The 20,328-nt window shown below is 47.4% G+C and overlaps 3 protein-coding genes across 4 annotated transcripts; 2 read left to right on the plus strand and 1 right to left on the minus strand.

Annotated features, from left to right (window-relative positions):
- The first annotated feature begins 13 nt into the window (after window positions 1–13).
- Window positions 14–3,992, plus strand: LOC100276428 (uncharacterized). 2 transcript variants are annotated; one of them, NM_001320254.1, is made up of 7 exons: window positions 14–109; window positions 1,483–1,594; window positions 2,294–2,333; window positions 2,471–2,566; window positions 2,707–2,903; window positions 3,003–3,098; window positions 3,232–3,943. In NM_001320254.1, exons 2-7 carry the CDS (start codon window positions 1,488–1,490, stop codon window positions 3,755–3,757), a joined length of 1,062 nt encoding a protein of 353 aa, NP_001307183.1. In that variant the 5' UTR covers window positions 14–109; window positions 1,483–1,487; the 3' UTR covers window positions 3,758–3,943. The 2 variants fall into 2 exon arrangements, with proteins under 2 accessions (NP_001307183.1, XP_035817270.1); XM_035961377.1 differs by having other exon boundaries at window positions 107–364; window positions 3,232–3,992.
- A 632-nt stretch (window positions 3,993–4,624) lies between these two features.
- LOC100279509 (uncharacterized) lies at window positions 4,625–7,081 on the plus strand. The gene has a single exon (NM_001152509.2). The coding sequence runs from the start codon at window positions 4,722–4,724 to the stop codon at window positions 6,858–6,860; it is 2,139 nt and encodes a 712-aa protein (NP_001145981.1). The 5' UTR covers window positions 4,625–4,721; the 3' UTR covers window positions 6,861–7,081.
- Window positions 7,082–10,640: 3,559 nt separating this feature from the next.
- Window positions 10,641–11,455, minus strand: LOC103635955 (pre-mRNA-processing factor 19). The gene is made up of 4 exons (XM_020542656.1): window positions 11,291–11,455; window positions 11,119–11,196; window positions 10,948–11,044; window positions 10,641–10,702 (listed from the first exon to the last, which is right to left on the minus strand). Exons 1-4 carry the CDS (start codon window positions 11,438–11,440, stop codon window positions 10,656–10,658), a joined length of 372 nt encoding a protein of 123 aa, XP_020398245.1. The 5' UTR covers window positions 11,441–11,455; the 3' UTR covers window positions 10,641–10,655.
- Between the last annotated feature and the right edge of the window lie 8,873 nt (window positions 11,456–20,328).

Here is a 20,328-nt window from a genome sequence, read left to right on the forward strand (position 1 = left end):
CGCCGCCGGCGGCATCATCAGTTTCTCTCTAGTAGAATTGAGATCCCTCCTACCACATCCGTTCCCCTTCCCTTCCCTCCTCTCGCGCGCCGGCTCCACGCAGATCCAGGTACCTGTCCTATCACCGTTCTCTCTCTCGTCTCTTGCCGGCGAGCGGCCGCCGTATCGCTCGCTCTCCACGGAGGGACGCGATTGCCGCTACGTCCCGTGGGGCCGCGAATCGGGGCGTTCCTTCGTTCGTTCCTGGCTTTGCCGCGCTGCGTGGCGGGGATCGTCTGCCCGTCGGTGTTTGTTTTCTAGAAGCGATTCTATTGTTCAGATGAACCTCCGTGCACGCCCCGCATGCAGTTTGACGCGGGGACCTGTGAGCCTTTGGCCCGCCCGATCTACAGTCGCTAGGGCTTTCGAGGGTCGCTTAGGGTTTTTGTTGGGGGGGGGGGGGGGGGGTTATTCTGGGTTTTTGTTGGGGGATTAGTCTATCCTCGGTCGGGTGTGCGATTTTTAGTTTCTGCTACCTCGAATTGAACACTGGTACCCTATATTACTGTGTGATATTGAATTGAATAGTGTTTCAATACAGTCGGTCAGCAGCAATACTGCGCAATTCAAATTTACTTTCCGCTCCTGCTCAAATGGTCCAGCCTTGGAATGCAACAACAATGATTTAGACCTTATATTATTTTGGTAGTGAATGGCTAGTACAGTGGAGCCCGAATGTTTGGGGATTGATTCTAGCCTAAGGCTATATGCTACTGTTCACACCGAAATTTCTGTATGGTTGCTCTCATAAGTGCTGAGCATCAATCAACCATGGCCATGGGGGCCCTCCAAGTTGCAATTTCTGCTGCCCTCTTTGTTGATACTCTCTTGCTCACGGTTTTGTTGCAGGACTAGGCTGTTTCGGTTGGTTGGGTAAGGTCGGGGAATTCTAGTCTGAATTTTTAGTTTCTGTTACCTTGAATTGCATAGTGTTGTGGCTGCATTGCAGTTGGCAACTAGCGACAACTGCTTCCCGCAATGAAATAACGAGGCTTTAGACCTTTAGCGAAGGGAAAATACAGTTGATCTCAATCCCTTGGGGATCAATTCTATCGGATGGTACTGATCTAATAGTAGTTTCTGTATAGTGGTTCTCATGATTAATGACCAGCAACCAACGTTATTAGTTGGGTTGCTATCTGATATGATCATATGACTCTGTGGGGGCCTCCGCGTTGCAATTGTAATCACTAGCTTTGTCGATACTCTCTTGTGGTGTCAGGTTCGCTATGACATATGCACTGTCATGAGATTGTACAAGGTGACAGGGGAAATCCTCTGTTTTAGTGCATACCATTCATTTAGGGCTCTGATTGAATTGTTTGTAATCCTTTCACTTGTTATCACTAAACCGTATTGTTAGTGCAATTTGTAGGTGCTTTCTGCCACTTTATTCATTAAGTTCTTGATGAAACAACTAATAGTATTTTTTTTTGTTGACAGGAGATATGCCTCGCTATGATGACCGCTATGGAGGCACGCGCTTGTATGTTGGCAGATTGGCCACTCGTACTCGTTCCCGCGATTTAGAACATCTGTTTGGCAGATATGGAAGGTAAGACCAGCACTGTGCTCAGTCAGAGATTGCCAAGAGTATCCAGTAATTGAAAATCTTGCAATGCTTTACATTGTCTAAAAATATGATCAGACCAGTCAGGATACTTGATTTCTGAGAAACACTTGGGCTGTCATTATGTATGATCTTATAGAATGTACTAGTGAGGAGGTTCTCCTGCTCTTTTAATAGGTTGTTGCTATCAGGTGTCAAGTAAAGTAATGAGTTTCTTGTTAAATTCGCCATCAGATGGTAAACAATGATTGTTCTGAACTGGTGGAGGTGCAAACCATCTGATATATAGGAGAGCCTAGTAAGCTAAGGGGCCCTTGCTACCCTTCTTATAGCCATTTTAGCAGGTACTGGGTTCAGTGGTACTATTGAGTCTTATCAAGTTACTTGTGGTTGAGCCTCTCTCCAAAACATTGTCTTTGGTAGTTTCTGTTACTTAAATAATGTAGAAAGTTTCCCCCCTCAGAAATTGTGTGTTTGACTTGGATGATCTTGTTGAAGGTTTTTCGGTTTTTACCGGAGGTCTTTGGTGGAAGGGTGCCCTTGGTGGACTTGGTGACCATTTGGTGAAGGGTGCCCTTGGTGTAATGTTATTGACTGTTTTAGTGGAAGTTCCAAGTTGGTGATGCATTTGAGTACTTGACACATGACGTGACGGCTTACTGTTTGTGGCAACCCTTTGCGCAGAATACGAGAAGTGGAGTTGAAGCGTGACTATGCATTTATTGTACGCTAAGTTTACCTCCCTCAGTTCAATTCAGTATCTATTTTCGTTTTCTGTGCCCATTTGTTATTGTGTGGGAAATGTATTTCTTTTATATACATGGTTTTGTTTGTTTTGCTTCTTGCCAAATTACCATACAGGAGTTCAGTGATCATCGCGATGCTGATGAGGCTCGATACCAGCTAGATGGCAGGGATGTTGATGGGAGTCGTATTGTTGTTGAGTTTGCTAAAGGGGTAAGTTGCCTCTTCAATTATATGATTTCTGGATGAACTGATTATAAATCTTATCTTCTCCTTTTTTTCATCATTCAAATTATGATGTTTATTCTGATATTGGATCTGCGTGCAATCTTGTGTATAACTTGTGCTTGCAGGTCCCACGTGGTTCAGGTGGCTCACGTGAATATATGGGGAGAGGCCCTCCACCAGGTACAGGTCGTTGTTTCAACTGTGGAGTTGATGGTCACTGGGCAAGAGACTGTAAAGCTGGTGACTGGAAAAACAAATGCTACCGTTGTGGAGAAAGGGGCCATATAGAAAGAAATTGCCAGAACAGTCCTAGGAGTCTCAGGTGATAATTGATAATATTTTTGTGCTCAAGCCTAATGCTATCTAATCGTAGCCTATCTTTAACGGTATTACTTGCTCTTGATGAATATGTATATTTCAGGCGAGAGAGAAGTTACTCACGGTCCCCATCTCCCCGCCGTGGACGGGGCCGCAGTCGAAGCTATAGCAGGAGCAGGAGCCGGAGTCGGAGCTATAGGTATGATTAAGAACCGTTTTGTTTTGTTAGAGTTGAGCCGATCACTTGTATTCGTTATTTTATTATTGTTTTGCTGCTATCTTTTTTGTTGTTATATGGCTTGTTTTAACATTTCTGTTTTTATTACCCTCAGTCGATCAAGATCCCTGTCTAGATCTCCTAGGGGAGGTCGTCGTGACCGTGACGATAGGAGATCAAGGAGTCCTAGCTATAGCAGGAGCCCCATGCGATCTGCCTCGCCACCAGTAAAGGAAAAGGAGCGCAGCCCCGCACCTGATGGAAGCAGGAGCCCAAGGAGTCGCAGCCCCCAGGATCAGGTGATGAGCCCACCACCAAAGGATAATGGCGAAGGCAATGGCTCAGACCGTGGCGGCAGCCCCAGAGGGAGGGAGAACAGCAGGAGCTGCAGCCGCAGCCGCAGTCCATCTGGTAGTAACCGCAGCCCTGCGGCCAATGGACGTAGCCGGAGTCCTGGAGGTGAGCGGAGCCCGAGTCCTGGAGGTGAGCGGAGCCCGAGTCCTAGAGGTGAGCGGAGCCCGAGTCCTAGGGCTGACCGTAGCCCAAGCCCCAATGGCAATGGTAACAATGATGCTGCTGCTGATGTCGATGCTGATGCTGCTGCCCGCAGTGGCTCCCCCACTGGAAGCAAGTCACCCTGAGCGCTGGCGGTCCCAGATTGTGGTGGTGCTTCTCAATGCAATGGGCAATCGTATTGCTATTTTTTGCTACCATATCGAAGACACAATAGCTACATCATTTTCTTCTCTGAAACAAGGACTTTATTTTGCTTGCTTTGAGATATGACTCTTACCCTCTCATGGATAATATATATATGATATGATGCCACTGGTGCTTGCTTGCATCTGAATAAGTGAATGCTCGCATGTTGAGGTTTGCCTGATGAGTGCTGAGGGCTGAGGCCGTGAGTCAAAACAACCCGATACTGCATTTAGAAATTGCGGTTGATGCGCGACTTGTGCTGCCGCTGTTGCTGGTTCTTGCTGCCAACCGCACGGTAACAGAGCGCTGGTGAGACCGTGATCGTCCTGGAAGACTTCTTGCTGCTCACATGGACTGGGTGGAGTAACGGTGACCGGTACAACGACCCTTGTTTGATCCTCTCTTTTTTTTCCTTTTTACGATATGTTCGGTGACATGGTTTCCGACACCTTCACCATCTTTGTAGCGTGTCTTTGTGAAGAGAAAGAGCAAGGGCTCCTATAGTGCACCTACAAAGCTGTTGCGATGACTCACTGCACAGTTGATTGACAATTTTTTTTTGTTCATATATGGCTCAAATACGATTTTTGTAACTGCATTCTATTTCCGATCTGTCTTGTACAAGTTTGGCTACCAAACTCGATAAGAAACAGCCGCGAAGGGGAACGGAAAACGCCCACTCGCCCAGCAGCGGCCAACTCCGACTCGCGTGCTCCAGCTCCAGGCAGCTCCACTCCTATGCTTCTTCTACATATATAAGTAAACGCGCCAAGCCACGCCACGCTCTGCCATCCCAACCCGACCACCTGCCGACCGAGGTCTCCGCAGCGACACGCCACCACCAGAGCGCGCCGAGCTCGTGCACCCAGCAAGGAGCAAAGGACCAACAACCGACTGACGCGGATGGCCACCCCGGGCCACGCCGTCGCGGTCGACATCGACGAGCCAGCCTCCTGCGGCAACGGCGAGGCGGCGGCGGCCACGCCGCTGCCCCAGCCGACGGTGCCGTACGTGCTCCGCTTCACCGACCTGTCCTACAGCATAAGGAAGCGCGGCAGCGGGCTAGGCTGCCTGCCTTCGCGCTGGCCCAGCAACCGCCTGGCGTCCTTGGACGCGCCGGCGTCGTCCGCGACCGCCGCCAGCGCCACCCGGAACACCAAGACGCTGCTGGACGGCATCTCCGGGGAGGCCCGGGAGCGGGAGCTGTTCGCGGTGATGGGCGCGAGCGGGTCGGGCAAGTCGACGCTGCTGGACGCGCTGGCGGGGCGCATCGCGCGGGACAGCCTCCGCGGCGGCGGGGCCACGCTGAACGGGGAGCCGCTGCAGGGCCGGCGGCTGCGCGCCATCTCCGCGTACGTGATGCAGGACGACTTGCTGTACCCGATGCTGACGGTGCGCGAGACGCTGCTGTTCGCCGCCGAGTTCCGCCTGCCCCGCGCGCTGCCCGCGGACCGCAAGCGCGCGCGCGTCGACGCGCTCGTCGACCAGCTCGGCCTCGCCCGCGCCGCCGACACCATCATCGGCGACGAGGCCCACCGCGGGGTGTCGGGCGGCGAGCGCCGCCGCGTGTCCATCGGCACCGACATCATCCACGACCCCATCCTGCTGTTCCTCGACGAGCCCACCTCGGGCCTCGACTCCGCCAGCGCCTTCATGGTCGTGCAGGTGCTCCGCCGCATCGCGCGCAGCGGCAGCGTCGTCATCATGACCGTCCACCAGCCCAGCGCGCGCATCCTCGCCATCCTCGACAGGCTGCTCCTGCTCTCGCGGGGGCGCACCGTGTACGCCGGCACGCCCGCGGGGCTCAAGCCCTTCTTCGCCGACTTCGGCGCGCCCATCCCGGACAACGAGAACCCGGCCGAGTTCGCGCTCGACACCATCCGCGAGTACGAGCGCTGCCCCGACGGCGCCGCCCCGCTCGCCGACTTCAACGTCAAGTGGCAGAACGGCAGCAGTTCCACTTCCACCTTTGACAACAACAACGACGACGACAACGATAGCAGCAGCAAGCTCATGCCGCTGGAGCTCGCCATCGCCGAGAGCGTGTCCCGCGGGAAGCTGGTGGCCGGGAGCGCGGTCACCGCGTCGTCGGTGCCAACGTTCGCCAACCCGCCGTGGACCGAGGTGTGGGTGCTCATCAAGCGCTCCTTCACCAACACGGGCCGCATGCCGGAGCTCTTCGTCATGCGCCTCGGCACCATCATGGTCACCGGCTTCATCCTGGCCACCATCTTCTGGCGCCTCGACGACACGCCCAAGGGCGTGCAGGAGCGCCTGGGCTTCTTCGCCATGGCCATGTCCACCATGTTCTACGTGTGCGCCGACGCGCTGCCGGTGTTCGTGCAGGAGCGCCACATCTACCTCCGCGAGACCGCGCACAACGCCTACCGCCGCATCTCCTACGTGCTGGCCAACGCCGTGGTCGCGTTCCCGCCGCTGGTGTTCCTGTCGCTGGCGTTCGCGGTCACCACGTTCTGGGCGGTGGGGCTCGCGGGCGGCGCCCCCTCGTTCCTCTTCTTCGTGCTCATCATCCTCGCCTCCTTCTGGGCGGGCAGCGGCTTCGTCACCTTCCTCTCCGCTGTGGTGCCGCACGTCATGCTGGGCTACACGGTGGTCGTCGCCATCCTCGCCTACTTCCTCCTCTTCTCGGGCTTCTTCATCAACCGCGACAGGATCCCGGACTACTGGATCTGGTTCCACTACCTGTCGCTGGTCAAGTACCCGTACCAGGCGGTGCTGCAGAACGAGTTCAGGGACGCCTCGCGCTGCTTCTCGCGCGGCGTCGAGATGTTCGAGGGCACGCCCATAGGGCACATGACGGAGCCCGTCAAGCTCAAGGTGCTGCAGGCCATCAGCAGGACGCTGGGGTCCAACATGACGGCCACAACCTGCGTCACCACCGGCGCCGACGTGCTGGCGCAGCAGGCCGTCACGGACATTGGCAAATGGAAATGCCTGCTGGTTACTGTGGCCTGGGGGTTCTTCTTCAGGGCACTCTTCTACGTCGTCTTGCTCGTTGGCAGCAAGAATAAGAGGAAGTAAAATTAGTATACACAATGTATACGGCGTATACATAACATATACATATGTGTCAATGTGTGACGGTGAAACAAATGTATAGGTCGACATGTGAAATTATTGTTTTGTTTTTAAGAATTGCCGTATTTTTTTTCAAACATGCGTTTACCTAGAGTACTGAATTATATTTGAATTCTTTGCAGTTATTCAACGGCGTCATGCTTTCAATAGATATACATATATGTATGGGCAAGCAGCGTGGCATGTTCTTTTAACAAAAGCAGCAACAAACGGTGGTAGCACTCATATATATAAACTAGGTGGGTGCCCGTGCGATGCCACGGAACACAAATTGCGAGCCTCTAATGAACTTAGAGCCCTGGCAGAGCTCTAGGTACGTGCTCGTGCGTTGTCACGAGACAAGAAAAATGCCCGTGCATCATGATATAATACCCGTGTATTGTGACGACGACATAATTACTCACTTCCAGTGGCATAGAAGAGCATCTAGGGCTAATGGATCCAAACAAGTTGTTATCCAAGCAAACAATATGCAAACATAGGCAGGATTCATACAAACCATTCCTCAAACTCACGCCAGGCAGAGAAATAACTAACATGCTCACATAATTTTTACAATCACCAAAAACAAAATCATTTCAAAAAAATACATTCAACATGAACCCAACAAAGCTTACATCAGGAATCCTATTAACCTGCAACTTGCAAGTTCTTAGATACGAGTAGATGGTTCAGTTCGTCCATATTAACCTGGAAGTTCTTCTAAGATTCAAAAAAATACACAAATGTCACATATCAGTTCTAGAGAAAAAATATTGTCGTATTTTTTAGACACACTTTTTCCCTAGACCGTAGTATTTCACAAGACGTATGGATTAATGCATGCCTTAGCATTCAGTGTTTTATTCAACAATAAAAGAATACCGTAAATGTTCTGATAGAATTATGTCATGTTTTTTTCAGAAATTGTTATGCGAACGGCCAAAAAATTAGAACCTACTTATATCATAGAGAATGTAGGATAACATACATAGATGGTTCACCGGTAGTGACTCTCAGTTTCAAATAGAACAGATATTACTCTTAACAGGGATAAAAGCAAAGATGATTTAAACACGTGGAGGCACTTAAGCTAAAAGTTCAGTAGTACTTACCCCGACATGGAGGCACTTATTCTCTTTTTTCCTTCTCTTTTCTTAAACACTCTTCTTCCTCTGCCTTCTCTATTAGTCTCTATTTTCTCTACAAAATGTAGGCTACAAATACAATCATAATAGTAAAATTATAGTTCACATAATAGTTGCAACAGCTCCCAAGAACTGTAGGAACCAGAAACCTATAATAAACAAAAGAAGAAGTTTAGGGCATCAACACACCAAGGCGAAGAGATGCTACTCCATAACATCGAATAGGAGCCAGATGGCAGTGGCACCAGAAAGTACCGAGCATGAGATCTTCTTGTTCATCCACATGACAAGATCGACAGCTGCAATCACATTTGCAAAGAAATAACCAGAAAATCATCGTAAGAGCTTTACAGACTAAAAAAATATTCGATAAAATGTTAGTGCACAACGATTAAAAAACAAACACCACCTATATTATCAACTTTAATATCTCACAAATTATGGTCTCACTGATTGAGAAGCAAACTCAGGCATTGTTTGGACGACCAGACATCAAAGTATTGGACGATGGTTCAGCCAACACAAAGGATGATAGAATTGTAAAAATCACATTTACGGAGCTGAATCACATCTGGTCTTGGAGGCATTTTCTTTTGGTTCCTTACCAAACTTCATCACATGACAAAGAAAATACATCAATCAAAATTAGTCTCTTTGATTATAAGCCTTTTCCTTGCAGCGTCAGAATAAGGGATGGCAAGCCATGGCATTGAACTCATGCTTGCTTGGAATTCCCCCTTGCTGCGGTCTATCGAAACGAAGATGACCTCGAAGCTTCCCGGTCTCAAGATTTTCAGCTCGTTATACACCTCCTTGAGCTGTTTGGTGAAGACATGGCAAGGTGGGCACCAGTGTGCTCCAAAGTACAGGCCGACTGTCTTGCCAGTAAGGTCAGCTATAGGGATCTGAAAAGAGAAAAACATTGTCAAAGGATAAGAGGAACTGTAAAACTAAACCAGGTTGACTAAATGGTCAAAATGAAAAATGCAAAGGGGGATGCACTTATGGAAGTAGTTTTGATTAATGAGAAATTTCACGAATTTTTTGTTCACCTTTATGTCATCTGCACTGATGACAAAGTCTCTCTCCTCGCAGCCAAGAAGCTCCTGAAGCCGGCCTCCTTCTCTCCTGGCATCGTCCATGCTCTCCAGCTCCCTCCTCTGCGCACTGAACGGGTACGCATCTACTCCATACTCGCCAACCAGCCTCACCGCGTCCTCTCCACATCCCAGCCCGCTGGACGACGTCACTGACGCTGACAGAGGGATCAGTGCAGGGATACGCTCGATGGCGAAGCGCGCGCACAGCTTCTGCCGTAGTAGGCCAGCAGCGTCGAACGGTACCGCGAGCCACGGCATGCCCTGGAAGTGGTCCCGGAAGCTGGCCTCGTCGCGGTCCAGCGACACGAAGATTATCTCCACATCCCAAAATATGAAACAAGAGATCCAACATGAGTAGCAGACATACACAAGCAGTAGACAGACAGACACACCATTATTAACATTTAGGTCTTCAAACAAGAGCTGCAACATGATTATAATGTCCCAGAGAAAGTTACGGCTTATTACATTCAACAATCAACGAGGTAAGTTACCTGAGCGACTGAGCCTAAGGCCTTGGTGGGCTGGTGGCCAATCTCCAAGCACAAATCCTATAATCCTCATGACAGTAACAAAGTAAGAACATGCTGGTAGTTGAAAACAAACTACATCTTCTGAGCAACATAAGAAAATCCCCTACCTGAAATGATTAAAGATACTCATGAACTAATCAAAGCATCCATGCTCGACCTACAGCAAGCGGTTTGACCATTCCGACATTGCCATATAGTTGATGGATGAATTATGATGAATACTTATTCATTAACTTGAAACAACGTAGCTAGCAAATATAAAATTCACGTACAAGTATCAAGTAAAGCGAGATAACGGTGACTCACAATTTACGTCTATATTGTGAAGGTGACGACAACATGTACTCTCTACAAAATTTTCATGAACATTGATTTGCATGGTCTTACACATGAACTTGCTCCCAAAGTGGGTGTAAGGTGACAAGAGTTTAAGAAAAAAATAGTATAGAATTAGTGGCACAGACAACATAATGAGCAATTAATTAATGGTAGAGTTTACATCTTGCTTTCTTTTGAAAAGAGTATTTTTTATATCATTTTGAACGAAGCAATGCAGTATGTGTGCAGTGTTTTTTCATCATTATATCTGCAGTGGGTTTAGATAATTTCCAAAACTTCATTTAGGATTGTTACAATCTCATCAATCCTCCCCTGATCACATGCAGAAGATAGGAGATCAACAAGGGACTCTGCCTGAATCTTATCTCCAACACTGTTTATTAACTCCGTGACTTCTTTGCACTGAAACATCTCCCTCAAGATGCCCCTGGATTCTTCCATCCTTCCTTTTGCTAGAGTCCTTTGATAAGGCTCATGAAACCAACAAAATCAGGATCTATATTCCTATGGCGGTATTCATTAAAGAATCTTAATGCAGCTTCAGTCTCACCTTTCAGACAGAGTCCATTGATAATTGCACCAAGTGTAAAACAATCTGGAAGTATAAAGAGTTCCTCCATATGAGACAAATAGCATACATCATATCAGACCAATGGCAAGATAGTTTCCACTAAAATCAAATTCCACTGCAAGGAAAAAAATAGCATACATCATATCATTAAACTCGCTCTTAAGAACCAAAAAAAATCCAGTTAACAAGATAACAAATAAATTCTACATGAAGCAGATCCAAACAAAAGAATACAGTATCAAGGCAACAAGTTGATATTGCATTTCATACATCAAATGACCCTCTCCCGATAGCTATAATTATACATATGCAAATGCAAGCATGTGCACCATTCTAACTGTTCATGGCCAAGTTACTTACCAGTATTGGTTGGCGTGTCCAAATCATAGGAAGAGAAAGTCCTAAAATTTCTTAATTTACGAAGATCCCAAAGCTTAACACCATCATGAGCAGCAGTCTGTAAAGTGATGGAAATATTAGAAACTAAATAAATTTGTCATTGTGCACGTAGCTTTTATCTAAATTACGTACCGCTAGGAAGTAACCATTTTCAGAGAAAGACATAGCAGTGACTGGTCCGACATGACCCTCAAACTTTGCGACATTTGACTACAGATAGAAATGTCATTATCAGACATGTTTTAAGAGCATGATCACCTAAAAACAAACTTGAATAAAGTGACACCACAGTACCAAATCACACCTGAGCCTTCACGTCCCAAATTTTAACAACAGCATCAGTAGTTCCCGTTCCAAGGATAAGACCATCTGGATGGAAAGACGCAGATGTATATCCCTCTTGTCCTGAAGCCTCGCCAACCTGATAAAAATAATCATGCACAATGATATGCATACTCAAATGTAGTAAAAATATGTGTGCATGTGTGTGAGGGAGGTAACATGTGTCAGGCAAGATCCTGTTGAAATATCATAGAAGCACCAAGAGTTATCCTTGGAAGCACTCACAAAATACTTCTGAGTCACATGTACTGTAACAGCTTCAACCTAAGAGAATACAAAAAGAAAAATAAGCTTTTTAATAACATGACTACTAATAGTTAAGACAGTAGGCACTAACATTTCTACGGCATCAGAGGAAGATCAAACGCACGTACGCAACTGCTGACGGCGTCCTCGACGGAGGTGAACGACGTCTTCACATGCCATCTATTCCGACGCGAGCGTCCGTCGAGACGAGATGCTTGGATCGCTGCGTCGGGGAGGCGAGATGCTTGGTTCCCTGAGCGGGCCGGTGGTCGCGGATCCGAGGACGATTGCGAACGGCGTGAGTGGGGCGGGCAACGGTGTCTCCGAGGGGGCTTGACGCTCTGCGGCTGCCTGGGCACCAGGGCGAGGAGGATGGGGCGGCGAAAGAGGCAGGATGGAGGGGAGAGCAAGGGCGGCGGTCACGGCGCCGAGTCGGGGGGCGGGGGCATGGCGCACCCTGTGGCCGAGGGCGAGGGCAGGGGGCGCGGTTTGGTGTGGGGCAAGATACCCGGCGGCGAGGTTGGTGGCGGGATCTGCGGACGTCTACCGTCGAGTCACGGGCGGGGGCGCGATGCCGGGAGGAAGACGCGCGCGGGCGGGGGCGGGGTTGGTGGGGGCGCGTGCTCGCGGGTGGGAAAGGAAGGAAGACGCGCGCGGGCGGGCGGGGGCGGGGTTGGTGGGGACGCGTGCTCGCGGGCGGGATGCAAGGAAGGAACGCGCGGGCGGGGGCGGGATGTAGGGAGGAAGACGCGCGCGGGCGGGGGCACGGAGGCTTGGTGGACGCCCTCGCTCCGATCATAAGGATTAGTAGAGATAACATGAATAGCATGTTAGTATTCATGGCTTGCCTACTGACGAGCGTTACCAACCCCAGCCCTATAAGATATGTATACATGTTGATAGGGATAAGAGATTAGTGGCTAGCTATTTGATATTGCTATATCTTTTTCTGATCCTTCTTTGTCTACACAACTGCTTTTCTAATAAGATTTTGTTGCCTAATTAAGTTCTTTGTTTTGGGACATTGGAGTACACCAAATTCGATGAAACGGATAACACGAGTTAGACCAGATATTTTTTATATTATTTTTTAGTGTCTTTAGTTATTATTCATTATAGGTTTAAATTTTATCTAATATAATTTGTTATTGCTAGAGAACAAAGATAGAAAGAAACCACACATAATTGGTAACTCGATCCAATTGTGCACACAATTGTGAAAGGAATGGGAGGTTAGTAAGTTTGGGAGGAGAAGATGATGATAAAATTGCAGTTCTCTAAGCACGGGGTGTGGGGGAGAAGAAGAGCGTGTTTGTATTTGCAGAGCTTCGAGCGTGAAGGGAGTCGGTTTGGAACAGTAGAGCTCGGAGGGACGTGGAGAGTAGAAAAAGAGAAGAAGCGGTTGAGGTTTAAGAAGCACGAGATATAGAGGCTAGATAGCATGCAGTATTTGAGTCCTGAGCAAGAAGAAGATTGCGGGTTGGGCGTGGAGGAGCTCCGACACGCAGGTGATAGATTTCATTTATCGAGTTTGAGTTTGTTATCTCGAGCTTCTTTCTCATAAAGCAGATATGATGTTATCAACATTTTTCATAAATTGGCTTGATATATACACTTGCTAATATATTTGGTACACCCGATTGTAAGATGAGTATGATATGATTAGAGAGATACTTGATATTATAAGGGAACAAGGCGTGGTGGTTTTGTATAACAGAACTTCAATATAATTGGAACCTTTTTCAAACATCAAAAAATATACTAATACATCATCATCCTTTAGTTTTTATGTTCTCATCATTGTTGTATCAAAAATAGTAGAAATGTTTTTCTCGTTAGCAATAAAAATAATAAAATATAAACTAGTATGTAAACATAAAACATACATAGATGAGTGCGAAAGTGATGATGAAACAAATGTATTGCTCGAGTTGTGAAGTTTTTTTTGTTTATAATAATATATATATATATATATATTGTCTATCATTCTTTTTTCAAACATGTGCTTATTTAATGAATCAATGACTTCTAGTGTATAAGTTTCTTAAAAGTTTCTCAACAGGAACTATCAAATTATGTGGTGTGCATGAATGAATTAACCTTGCTATATGTTTATTCACCGTCAGTGCAATCTTCACTTAGCTTTGTCATTTCTCTTATGATTGGCTTTGAGAGTCAGACATTTCTTATTTGAAGAAAAATCATCTTGATCATGGATGTATGCTTATATCTTAAGAGAATTGTTATTCTCCAATATTTAAGTCGGTGTAGTGGTGAAAAGATCAATTTAGTGAAGCACGGTGATGCTATGGTCGTACTTCTCCATTGAGAGTACACTTAATATTTTTGTCACAACATCTAGTTTGGTGAGTTTTTTAGTCCTAATCCATTCTCTTCCTCTACATGTACATTCAACCATGAGTTCATATCATTAATATTTTTATGCTGGAGAATATAAAAAATATTTGCTTCATGGCTTAGTGGCAATGCTCCTCTCGCTATCTCTTGGTATCTTTTATGTAGTACATAAATATCAGACCAAAGAACATGACTTCCTTGTAGTTAAGAACTCTAATGAATACATCATTGCAAAGGCCTCTAATAGTGGGTTCTTAAGCATTCCATTTTTCATAATGATTCCATCTTCTACTAGGTTAGTGGGATCTTAGGTTTAAAAAACTTATGAGTAGCAGCTCAAAAAACTCCAATATTAATAGCCTCAAGGTAAGATTTTATATAAATTTTCTAATTTGAAAAACCATCATCCTTAAAAATGGGAGGAGTTCCAACCCCATCGGATGTTGCATGGTCCACTGCCCAACTGTACTCTATTAGGATTACAATGTGGAGGTGTTAGACCAGTCATCTATGGTTCGATTACTGAAACTCAGGGTCCAACTCCACAAAAACCCTTCCAACTTGTTCAAATTGAAAACTTTTTAAGGACTTGTTTGATTATTTTCAATACATAGGGATTGGAGGGCATTGGTACGGATTGTGAGATATTTTGACTTATTAGGGATTAAAACCCCATCAATTCATATGGATTGGGGTAGAATCGAACGAGCCCTAAGGCTTTGTTCGGTTATTTTTAATCCATATGGATTGGAGAGGATTGATACGGATTGAAGGAGATTTTGACTTAATAGGGATTGAAACCCCCTCAATCCCCCTCAATCTATATGGATTGGGGTAGAACCGAACAAGCCCTAAATACTTTTGTTTGGTGTTAATCCTGGAGGTTTTTGACATTCAATTTAATTCCTCAACGAGAGAACACACGGGAAAGAAATTATCCCTGATGATATTCATTGGAGATAGAGAAGGAGAAACTTCTGCATCGCAGGAGACGACAGGGACAAGGACCTAACCCTAGACGACGGAGAATTGCCCGCCCCTTAAACATCTCCACCAGCCAGCAATATGCAAGCAGCATGGTCCTCTTCCTCCCCTCCAGCAAAGCAAACCTGATAAGCCTTGGCCGGCGAAAGCAAACCAAGCGAGTGGAATAGTGTATGCATGCATGTCAGAGTTAGCCGTCCAGCTGCTGCCGTGCTTGACAACCACAAGGAAAAAGCGCATGTCTGCTGTCTCGCACTCTCACCGAGCGGGTAGCTTGCCGAAGAAGAGAGCAGTGTGAGAGGCTGCCGCAACGACCATTCCGAATCGCTGTTGGGAGCTGGAGACATCAGCAGGGAAATCTGATGCCCGCACGGCTCTCGCGGGGGCGGCGTCGCCATTGGCTGCCGCGTTCTTGCTCCCGTTCTCGGGCTACCTCCGATCCCGATGGGGCCTCGCAAACCAACCAACCAACGCAACTTTTTTTTTCTCTCTCGCAACGACAGGGGGTGGTGCTGTCAGTAATAAAAAGAGACACCTGAAGCCAACTAAACCCATTACATAAACTGATGTGAGGTTAGAAATCAACGTCGGTCGATCGGCAGCAGATAGTTGTTTCGCATTATATTACTCTCTCCGTTCTTGATTTTTATGTCTATATTTAAATAGATAATAATAAATCTAGACACATATATAAAACACATGCATTAAAAATTAATGACTACTATTTTAAAATAAAGAGAGTAATTAATTATATACGTATGGCTATTCTTTCGATGTGTGTGATCTTTCATGCGTGCCATTATATTGATTCCAGGATGTTAGCAACGGGAAGGGTTCAGACGAAGAAGGTGGGAGGGAAACCAGGACTAAGACTGATGTTGGTCACTAGATTTTGACCTCTTAAAGGCATCAAAAGATAAGCAGGCAACATAATTAGATCAAGCTTTATATTTATCCTTTTTAATCTCACACTCTCACAGAGAACATAAAATAAAAGAATGAAGATGCAAAAAAAAACGAGCAAATGAAATGTAACTAATATTGAAAATAATATACAACACAAATCAAACATATATATAGCATATGACCTTATAGGTCAGTTCATCTCGTGTACACATAACCAGACGAACCAACGAGTGACCCTTTTTAACCTCAGCCTAAAATTCGCTCCCATTGGGATTCGATTCGAACTCAGGACCTGAGGAGTCCTACTCAGACCACCTAACCAACTCAGCTCGAAGCCCTTTCACTAAGCTTTGTAAGTAGAGCGATAGGTTCTACTCTGACAAAAAGTGTGAACAATGCATGACACTGTTCCGCTATTTATAGGTGTAGGGAACATCTTCGGCGAAATTACAATTGTGTCCTCAAGCCTATACATTTAAACTATTAGATATATTGAGGGTAATGTTGTCTTTTCCTCTCGTTGTCTTGATGAATAAGTTTTCAAGACTTTTCATAATCTTGCTCGGCTTCGTCAGTCATGCATGCACAATTGTATGTTCGAAGCTGTTGTCTTCGTGTCTGCGTCTATTAGCAGCTTCAAAAGAAACCGACCATCGGCATTACTACAACATCATATGAAACAAGATAAAAGACAATTGTCAAATTAGTGTCCTTCGGGAGAAGAACCCCCCCCCAACAGTAGTCCCTCGCGGTGCCAGTTCACTTTTCATAACGAGCTTAGCTCGCGAAATAGACGAAGGCCTCGTGCCAAAAGTCCAAAAACGCCTTCCTTGGGCGCGTTATTAAAAACGAAGTTAAATATTTCATAATGGTCCACTGATCAGAGGGTGAAAGCATCGCTTACCGGGCTTCATAAGTCGGGCGACCTAGTGAATTTGTTACGGCATTTATTGCTTGCACCAACCTACTGCCACAAATTCCTCTACCTCCGAAGCTCTCCTCTTGTGCATGAGTGCTTTTGCAAAGCTTCGGTAATCTGCCGATGGCTAGAGTTTGTTCAACTACTAGATTAATCACTGAGGGTGAAACACCAAATACCGTTGAGACGACCCCTATTTCTGAGGTAATGAGGGCGGTGAGTGCAACTGAGCCAAAGGTCAATGAGGAGGGTGTCACACCCTGTTTTAGGGGCAAAACCGAATGCATAACATATGTGCGCCAGGATTCATTTCCACACATATGTTGATGTCACGAGTGTCAAATATCATAAGACAATGCTTGATACGTAAATAAAAGTAGAGTACTTATCACAACTCAATGACAAAGTTTGCTTAAACATAATTCTCATCACAACACAACAATTCTCATGGGTGATCGCCCACAGGAAGATGGCTGGCGCATCGCTAGATCTAGAATTCATCAACGTCTTCCTCAAAGCCTTCTTCTTCACATCCTTTTGATCAAAATTTAGTAAGGGTGAGCACCATTGGAACTCGCTAACTCGCGGTCAGCCAAGGTCAAATAGTGGGAGAGTGGAAAACAGTTTGATCCCAATAAACATAGTGTATTAGGGCAACAGTGTTTTTCTCTGTCCCCCGCAATAGTACAGTACGGGGGTATTTATAGGTAACCGAGGGTCGGCCCTGCCCCGCCAAAGACGATTGCACCCTCAGTTACCTACGTTATCCCCGGAATATTCCCCTTGAGGGGTTATGGCGGGTCATTACAGCGTAATCAATTACAAACATGGGCTGACCCACTACCAGCCCTGCCTGCGTGGCGACCTACGATCGGGATCCTATAACATGGGCCGACTTTACACGAGCCCCCTATTACAATTAGTGGCAGGTTACAATGCATGGTCTTCACAGTCCTGATTGTTAAATCTCCGCAGTCCTTGATGGTCTTCGCCCTGGCCTGTCCTAGCGAAGGGAGCACCTGAGTCTTCGCCTGTGTGTTCTCCCCGTGCATTTCGTAATATAGCTCAATCTTCAGGCCTTCGAGGTCTCCAATCTTGAATCCTTTAGCACTAGCCTCTCGACCGAGGGGGCATTACGCCTTCGCCCCAACATTTGCCCTCTGAGGGACGAGTTCGAATAAGTCAGCTGGTGCCGAAGTATGTCGTAAGATGGCGAAAATGCTGCCCTTGCTCGAAGTGGTCCCATGGGGTTTTTTGAAATGTGACCGTTGATGAGATGTGTTACTATGGGACTGTTGAGTTCCCGAGGCACCGCTCCTGGCCTATAAAAAACCGAGCCCGAGCTGAAGCTTTTCACCCGTTCGAGTGCGTGCTACCGAAACCCTAGTTCTTTCATTTGCTTGCTTGCCCTCTCTGCTCTTGCTCTACCAGAGATCTGGCCCGCACAAGCAGACTACCCGCCATCGCCGACGATACGTGACCATGTCGTTCTCTTCCTCGTCGTCGTCCGTTGCAAGCGTGTCGCCGACCACACCATCGTCTGAGAAGACGATTAGCGATTCTGCGGCGGTGGACCTGTAGCCCGATCATATGGTTGAATTCGGGACCTCGATGATTTACTTAGGCCGCATGCTAGAGATGCAGCGGCTAGGCTACTTTGGAAGCGGAGTTGGACGGGCTCCAGGGGCTAAAGATTTCCCTGAGCCAGAGGGGGAGTTGGTTGTGTCCTCATATGGTGGGGAACCATCTGTTGAATTCTTCGCGAAAAATTAATGTCTGCACTGGCAAAAAAGGTAGATAGGTGGAATGATTGCTCAGTTTGGGTTCTGCACCTTTACGCCGAGGACTGGAAATACCTCGGCTGAAGTTATCGAGATTGTTCCATGTGCGAAAAATAAGTGGGGTAACTGGTGGGAGTTCTGGTTTTATGTGGCGCCAGGCGACGTCGAAGGGTTGCCCAGTTTGCCCCCTGCTATCTTGTGCTCGCATTGTTATGTGGTGTTTCCACAGTTTAAGGTGGCAAAGGGGGATCAAGACAAGGAGGCCCTTCGCTACGCAGCCTATCTGAGCAGTGGATGTGACTTCGTGGAAGAGTTTATCGCTTCCGGAGTGTGGCCTTTGGCGCATGGGTGGGCTTTGGGCGAGATTATACCTCACCAGATGCCAACCATGTGAGATAAATTGGTGAGAGGTCCAGCCTTCGCTGTAGACTTGCGTTGGCGGGATGCGGACGCTTTCGTGCGTGAAGTGGAGTCGAAGGCTGTTAAGATTGTCGGAAAATTTGCGCCGAAGACTGAAATGTTAAGGAGTTGGGATATTCTCAGTTCAAAGTCAGGTTGAACCGTGTCTTTGAATTGAATAAATTTCCTTTTGGTCCCTACTCGGAGGGGGATTCCGCTAATGTCAGCGATGATCGAGGCAAGCAAGTGAAACCCCGGTCCGACGAAGGCTCCTCAATGGAGAAGGCTCCGGTTGCAGCCGCTCGAAAGAGGAAATTAGGTATGGGGGATGATGAGACTGGGCCGAGGGCCATTGTTAGTTTTGTTGAGGAGTTAATGGAGACGTGTGCTGTTCTCGAGGAATTGATGTCTTCGCCCGAGCTCCGGGAAACTTCTTCGCGCATGCTGAAGGTTACCGGGGGTCGATTGCCTAGGAATGACCCTATAACCTGAGCGGTTGGCGATGATTTTTTTACATCTCGATTGGCTCGTGATTTGAGAAATTTTCCTTACCGGAGGAATATTGGTGTTGTTGTGTCAGCAGTGATGGAGAAAGATCGCCAAGACGCTCAGCAAAAGAAGTGTAAGGCCCCCATCCATCTGGTGGACCCGCGTCAAGAAGCGCAGCTGGCATGAGCTAGCGCGAAGGCTGCGGCCCTAGCTGCGGCAATGCCTCCGCCCGTGGCGCCTGCTGCCGCTGCGAGACTCCCTTCGCCACCGTGCGCGACTAAAACGGCGGTGTCAGGGACTAGCGGGGCCACCCAGGAGTTGTCAGTAGATGACTACTTGGTGGGAGGCGTTACCATGTTTGATGCCCAGACTGGGTTGCCGCCTACTGGTGAGTTGTCTTGATTTCTCTTAGTCAGGTAAATCCATGTTTCAAAACTTAGTTGTGATGTAGGGGCGGAGGCTGGGCAGTTGACGGTGGTACTGTCGACAGCGGCTGCTGGCCGGATGGGTACGACGAAGGGCGACGCAGGGACCTCGGAGGACCAACAATCGAGATTTTGGGCCGTCGCTGGAGGCGGAGGCGGACTTGCCTCGGCACCACCGCTGCTGGTGTGGCTGCGTCTGCCATACAGCAGCTGCGATTTTGTGAGTGTGTATAATTATTATATATATATGGTGATTTTGTTTTGTTGTACTGAGTTTGGATGTTTGATGTCAGGTGACTGCCTTCGCCGAGCAAGTCGCCTTGGGGTCGCTGACCTCGTAGTTTGTTTCCGAGAGGAGACGGCTCGAGGGAAGGATTGAGCGCCTCCGAACGTAGCACAATGAGGCACTGAGGGATAAGTTGACGGCCGAAAATAAGAGCCGGAACCACCTCGAGAAGCTAACAACACTGGAGAAGGAAAAGGAGGACCTCGA

Source organism: Zea mays, chromosome 8 (assembly GCF_902167145.1).
Source record: "Zea mays cultivar B73 chromosome 8, Zm-B73-REFERENCE-NAM-5.0, whole genome shotgun sequence".
NCBI lineage: Eukaryota > Viridiplantae > Streptophyta > Magnoliopsida > Poales > Poaceae > Zea > Zea mays.